This window comes from Eptesicus fuscus, chromosome 5, assembly GCF_027574615.1.
Source record: "Eptesicus fuscus isolate TK198812 chromosome 5, DD_ASM_mEF_20220401, whole genome shotgun sequence".
Taxonomy (NCBI): Eukaryota; Metazoa; Chordata; class Mammalia; order Chiroptera; family Vespertilionidae; genus Eptesicus; species Eptesicus fuscus.
The window spans coordinates 21,191,285-21,197,723 of record NC_072477.1 but is presented as its reverse complement, the minus strand read 5'-3'; the positions used below and the strand labels follow the sequence as shown (position 1 = coordinate 21,197,723).

Here is a 6,439-nt window from a genome sequence, read left to right as displayed (position 1 = left end):
TGCCCCCACCTCGGTGAAGGGTGACGCCCGGTGTTGGAACGGGCTTGGACTTGGGTTCAGCTCCGTGGCCATCCTGGCCCTGATTCTTCATTGACAAGATTGGAGTCGGGCTGCTTGGAGAAGCTTGGAGATGCTCCAGGGGCACGGAAAATGGTGGCGTTTTCCGGCAGATCGAGGGTGCCCTCTGGCGTGGCGAGGCCGCCAGTGACAGAGGCTCTGCGGGTCGGAGCTGGGCTGGGGCTGGGGCTGGGGCTGGGGCTGGGGAGATGGGGCTGGGGCTGGGGCTGGGGCTGGGGCTGGGGCTGGGGCTGGGGCTGGGGCTGGGGCTGGGGCTGTGGCTGTGGCTGGGGAGATGGGGCTGGGGCTGGGGCTGGGGCTGGGGAGAACGGGCTTGGAGAGAGGCAGAGCGACGCGAGCCCGGCCCTCGGGGAATAGCCTCCCTCTCGGCCCGGCCCCGGCGTGCGCACAAGTGCACCTCTCCCTCCCCCGGGCCCGGCGCCGCGGCCGCGCTCTCTCGCAGAAATGTCCTCCAGATGTTCGCGGCCTCCCTCCCGCCTGGGGTTCCGCGGGGACCTGCGTCAGCGAGCGCAAAGTCAGCAGTTGGCAGGAGCCCATTTCCCAGATGGGTGAGGGGAATTTTCCCCTCCGCTTCCCTTCTTCTCCTCAACCTGAGCTTCTAGGTGTTTCCCCAGGAGAGCATCCACACAGGACGAGCCCCTGAATGGAACCACCTTCTTCGAAATCAGTGTTGCTCCCTGCCCCCCACCCCACCTCACCCCAGCCTTCCAGGCCCCTTCCAGCCAGGGCTGGTTCCTGCTCCTGGCTCCTTGGTTACTCACCGACGACGAAAGGGGATGCAGGAAAGCGGTGGATCATTTTACAATGGAAGAAATTAAGGCACAGAGAGATTTTTATTTTTTAAAAATATATTTTTATTGATTTCAGAGAGGAAGGGAGAGGGAGAGAGAGATAGAAACATCAACGATGAGAGAGAATCATTGATTGGCTGCCTCCTGCATGTCCCCAACTGGGGATCAAGCCCACAACCCGGGCATGTACCCTTGACCGGAATCGAACCCAGGACCCTTCAGTCCATAGGCCGACACTCTATCCACTGAGTCAAACCGACCAGGGCCACAGAGAGAGAGATTTTTAAAAGGCCACACTGCTGCCCAGCAAGTGTGGCTCAGCGGCTGAGAGTGGACCCAGGAACCAAGAGGTTCTGGTCAGGGCACATGCTCTGGTTGCCCAGTAGGGGGGTACGTGCAGGAGGCAGCCGATCAATGATGTTCCTCTCTCATGGATGTTTCTACCTCTCTATCCCTCTCCCTTCCTCTCTCTCTAAAAATCAATAAAAACACACTTAAAAGTAAAATAAAATAAAAGACTTATGAGGGCTGGAGGTGATATTTAATAGGGGCTTTCTGGTTTGCGTGCACATCACTGTCATTTGCATAACAAATGAGGAAACCTAGGTGTAGAAAGCTTAAAAATAACTTGTCTAAGGTCATATAGCCAGTATGTATCACCACTGACATTTAGACTGAGGAGACTATTGCAGGTCTATGAATATAACGATGCCTCTGAAATTCAGCCAGCCTTGGAAAAAATATGTTTGATGTTCACTATATGCCAGGCACTGTTACAGGCTCTGTGGATACAGCGTGAACATAAACAAACTAACAAAATCCTTGCGCACATGGAGCTTACATTCTAGAGGTGGAGGTGGGACAGTAGGGAAGGCAATACATGAAAGAAAATAAAACAGGAAAGGGGGATAGGGAGTGCCTTCTTGGCGGGGGTGGGGTGGGGCGGGGATGTTGGAATTTAAAATAGATGTTTCAGTTTTAAGTCAGAGAAGGCCTTACTGAAGCTTTACGCAAACACTTGCAAAATAGGCAGGAAAACTATTAAAGTTATATCTGGACCCCACCTCTACTAAATCGGTCTCTAGGGATGGGGCCCTGTTGTATGTTCTTTTAACAAGTCTCACAGGTGACCCAGGTGCCCATCAAGGTTTGGAAAACACTATTCTAGGGCTTCTTTCTGCCCTGAGGGAGCAGTGGTCAACTTTTTGTTGTTGTTGTTAATCCTCACCCAAGGATATTTTCCCCATGGATTCTGTTAAAGAGAGTGGAGGGGAGGGTTGGGGCAAGGGAGAGAGAGAAAGAGAGAGAGGGGGAGACTTGGGTGGGGATCGAACCTGCAACCCAGGTACGTGCCCTTGACTGGGAAGGGAACGGGTGACCCTAACCGCTGAGAAACACCAGCCAGGGCTACATCGGTCAACTTTTGCTTTCAGGGAGAAGAGGGAGTGAAGGTTTGGAAACTAGTTATAAGGTGGTTGTGGTATGTCTATGAGCTCACAAGAAATGAAAATATCCAAAGACGAATTCCTTCTTCCTCTTCTGGTGCCAAGGAAGAAGGGAACAGGGAGGCATTGGAGCCTGTATTTCATCTGTTTGGGATTTGGATTTTTGGCAATGAATGTTTATTCAGATTAAAATCTAATAGGGTAGCCTGGCCAGCATGGCTCAGTGGTTTGATCATCGACCTATGCACCAGGAGGGCACATGCCTGTGTTGTAGGCCTGATCACCAGTGTGGGGTGTGCAGGAGGCAGCCGCTCAATGATTCTCTCTCATTATTGATGTTACTATCTCCCTCTCCCTCTCCCTTCCTCTCTGAAATCAATAAAAAAAATATTTTAAAAAAATCTAATATTCTCACTGAGAATCAGAGTCCGTAAGTAAAAGGTTTTAGGGCTAATCTCTAAGAGTAATTACAGGGGGAAAAACCTAGTCCAGAGAGACTCTGCCCAGCTACACAGGTAGTTGTTAGCAGAGCTAGCACGAGACCACAATTCTTCTGACATCCAGGTAATGCTGTTGCTGTCACAACCCTACCCAATGAACACATGGATGAATGATTGAACTGAGTAATTTACTTTTGCAAGGTATTAGTACTCGGGTTTTTGATGTGTTGGTTCAGCCTCTCTGTGAAGTTTTTGAAGGCAGAGATTATGTGCATTGCATTTTCTGTTATAAACCACTTATTCACACCGGATCCTTGTAGCCCTATTCCTCATCTGTGCAATGGAAATAATGCAATATATCTTGCTTCCCATACAAGGTTGTTATGCCCTTCACATGAGCTAATAACTGTGAAGGGCCTCTGTACATTGTAAAGAGCTATACAAATGAGAGGGATCAGAATAATCACTACTACTTTGCTTTGCAATGAATAACTTATGTATTTTAAAAAAGGACAAATGCTTTTCCACGGTCCCACAGGAGCAGCCTTAGCGGAATGTGATACCTGGCGGTTTCTTCCGGATGTCAAGCAAGGCACGTTTAGGAAATATTTAAGTTGGAGGATGGCACAGAGAATCCAGGAATAATGCCTCGACCCTTTAAATTTCGGGACGGAAGGGCGGAGCCATCGTCAGGGACGCCGAGGGGCCGCTAGGTTTCCAGGAAGTGACGTCAGGCGGCCGTGGCGATGGAGGACGTGCTGGACCTGGGCGAGGAGCGGCGCCGCGGCCCAGCCACCTCCGTGAGGACCGTCGCGGGGGCGGGAAGCGGGTTGGGGCCAGAATTTGGCGGGTGGGGAGGGACGGCTCCGCGGGCCCGGCTCCCTGCGGCGCCTCCTGCGGCCTGTCCCGGCGGCCGGAGCGGGCGGGAGCCGCACTGCGGGGGGCGGAGAGGAGGCGGTGGCTTCGTGCGCCCCGCCCCCGGGCCGCGGTGGGCTCCGCCTGGGGTTCGCTTTCTTTAAAATCCTCAAAAAGTGGGAAACCGATCCCGCTCCCGCCAGCCTCCGGTGTCAGTGGAAACGTTCCCCGTTTTCCTTCTCTTTCCGGAGCCCCAAGTGCGAGCTTCCCTAGAAAGGACAGTTCTGCGGGTGACTGGAGGCGGGGGCCCCGGCCAGGGTCGCCCTTGCGCCCATTCTAGAGCTTTCCCGTCGGACTTTTCTTGGGGCAAGCTTACAGAAAAACCGCACCGTTTTGTACGTGGAAGGCAGGGCTGGCCTTTTTTTTTTTTTTTTTTTTTTTTGCCCGTAGCCCCCGGGGAGGTAGGCTTTTCCTCCGTTTTATAGTTAAGGAAAGCAAGACTCAGATTTATAACGTTGAGGGCTGGGGCCCAGAGGTCAGATGGAAGTCTAACGCTGTTGCGAGGGTCTAAAAAAAGTTAGCCTCTCAGAACCTCGGGTTCCTCGTCTCAGAATGACGTTGCTATCCGCTTTAAGGAGTTGCAGCGAAGACGAAATAGGATAATGCATGGAAAAGCATTAACCCAGTGCCCGGCGAATGCTAAGTTATTACAAGACGATCGCTGCTGCGGTTCTGCAGCTGTGATCTACCCAAGGCCCTAGGGTCAGTAACAAACCAAGCTAGAGTCCAGACTCAGGTTCAGCGATTTTTGTTTTAACTCCTATCACACCCCCTCCAAGCCTTTTTACCTTTAGCATAGTCAGGATTACATTTACTAAAAGATTGAGCCCACAGGGCAGATCTTTAGTTTGCGCTGTGGACTGTGGAATCTCTTCAGTGTTGTTTTGTTTTTTAATACCTTGATAGCATCTGATGTCCTCCAAGGCACTGGATAGGAGCACCTCCCTAAGGGAGAGCTGAAGCATAGGAACAAATTGTTCTAGGACGAAGCAGGTTGCTTGACTGACCAAGGAGAATATATGAGAACTTGTTTAGTGCCTGGTTATATAAATGTAGTTCTTCATCCTTTCAACAAACATTTATTGAGCCTTTATTGTGTATCAGGAATTTTCATAGGTGCTGGAGATATAGCAGTGAATAGAACAAAGTCCTGGACCTTATGGGGCTTATATTCCAGTGAGGCAAGATGGACAATAAACAGACTATACATTCAAAGTATATAAAATTGGGCAATGAAATAGTTTTTCTATTAGCCATACATGTGGACTTATACAGGGTCTTCAGAAAGTTTAAAATTTTAAAATACTTAATTTCTAGAGCAGTCATCTATAAACAGCATTCAGAGACAAGATCATTGAATTTTTGTTTTAGCATAACCACTGCTTATGGTATGCCATATATATATCCAGTGCTGTGATAAATGGAAAAGTGTAACCACAGGTGAATTGTCTGCCTTGGGGGAAAAATGAGCTGCTTATTATCAGGAAGATTGTTTCCATTATCTCTGAAACCTAAATGATTGATTAAAATTTGAAATGGCCCGGCTGGTATGCTCAGTGGTTGAGCATCGACATGAACCATGAGGTCAGGGTTCAATTTTCAGTCAGGGCATGCCTGGGTTTCAGGCTCCATCCCCAGTGGGGGGGCGTGCAGGAGGCAACCTGTCAATGATTATCTCTTATCATTGATGTTTCTCTCTCTCTCCTCCTTTCCTCTCTGAAATCAATAAAAATATATTAAAAACAACATTTGAAATGTAAACACTCCATCAGAATTTTTATACAGCTCCCATGTAACCCTTCTCAATTTGTCGGTACAGTTAGTACTTAGGACATCATAAAACTGAGATTCCAGCATGGTATAGTGCAGTGGTTGGCAAACTGCGGCTTGCGAGCCTCGGTTTGCCGCTCTGTTGACTAATGAGTTTGCCGACCACTGGGATAGGGGCTTAATCACAAGGAACAACAACAGCCTGTAATTATTGGAATTGAAAGACTAGGTCAGTGGTTGGCAAACTCATTAGTCAACAGAGCGGCAAACCGAGGCTCGCGAGCTGCATGTGGCTTGCGAGCCGCAGTTTGCAGACCACTGGTATAGTGAAAAGAACTCAGAATTTGAAGACAAGAAGATTTTGCTCTTAGATTTGTGTCTGCCACTTAATTGCCTTTCTGAGCCTCAGTTTCCTCATTTGTAAAATGATATTAGTCCCAGTCCCTGTTATTCTGAGATCAAATGAAACTATATCAAATGATGTCTAAAAGTATTTATATCAATGCTATTTAGTCTTTTAAAAGCCAACAAATGGCCCTAGCTGGTTTAGTTCAGTGGATAGAGACCCTACAGACTGAAGAGTCCCAGGTTTGATTCCGGGAAAGGGCACATGCCCGGGTTTCGGGCTCCATCCCTAGTAGGGGGAGTGCAGGAGCAGCCGATCAATAATTCTCTCTCATCATTGATGTTTATCTCTCTCTCCCTTTCCTTTCCTCTCTGAAATTAATAAAAATATATTTTTTAAAAAGGCCAACAAATGAATACATAAGTATTTTAATACCCATTGGTCTTCCTAAATAAAGTTTTGTTGATGTGTTGTGAAGCATTTGAGATACAGAGCCTCCCCCTAGGAGGACTTTGGGGAAAACCTGCAATGGTTCATGTGATGACTCAGAATTTGAAGTGTTCTGATTTCCAAAGCTGATGTCTCAACATTCTTGTAAGAGATTTTCTTTCATGTTGTAAATGGAAATCCAATTTAGTTTACACGTTAAAGCAA

The 6,439-nt window shown here is 48.5% G+C and overlaps 1 protein-coding gene across 1 annotated transcript in view; it reads left to right on the top strand.

Annotated features, from left to right (window-relative positions):
- The window catches only part of IFT43 (intraflagellar transport 43), an 89,649-nt gene that overhangs the window by 5,855 nt on the left and 77,355 nt on the right, over nucleotides 1–6,439 (top strand). The window contains exon 2 of the mRNA XM_008138808.3: nucleotides 3,293–3,554. Coding sequence (XP_008137030.2) covers nucleotides 3,501–3,554 — 54 coding nt within the window. The 5' untranslated portion in view covers nucleotides 3,293–3,500. The remainder of the gene's footprint in view (nucleotides 1–3,292; nucleotides 3,555–6,439) is intronic.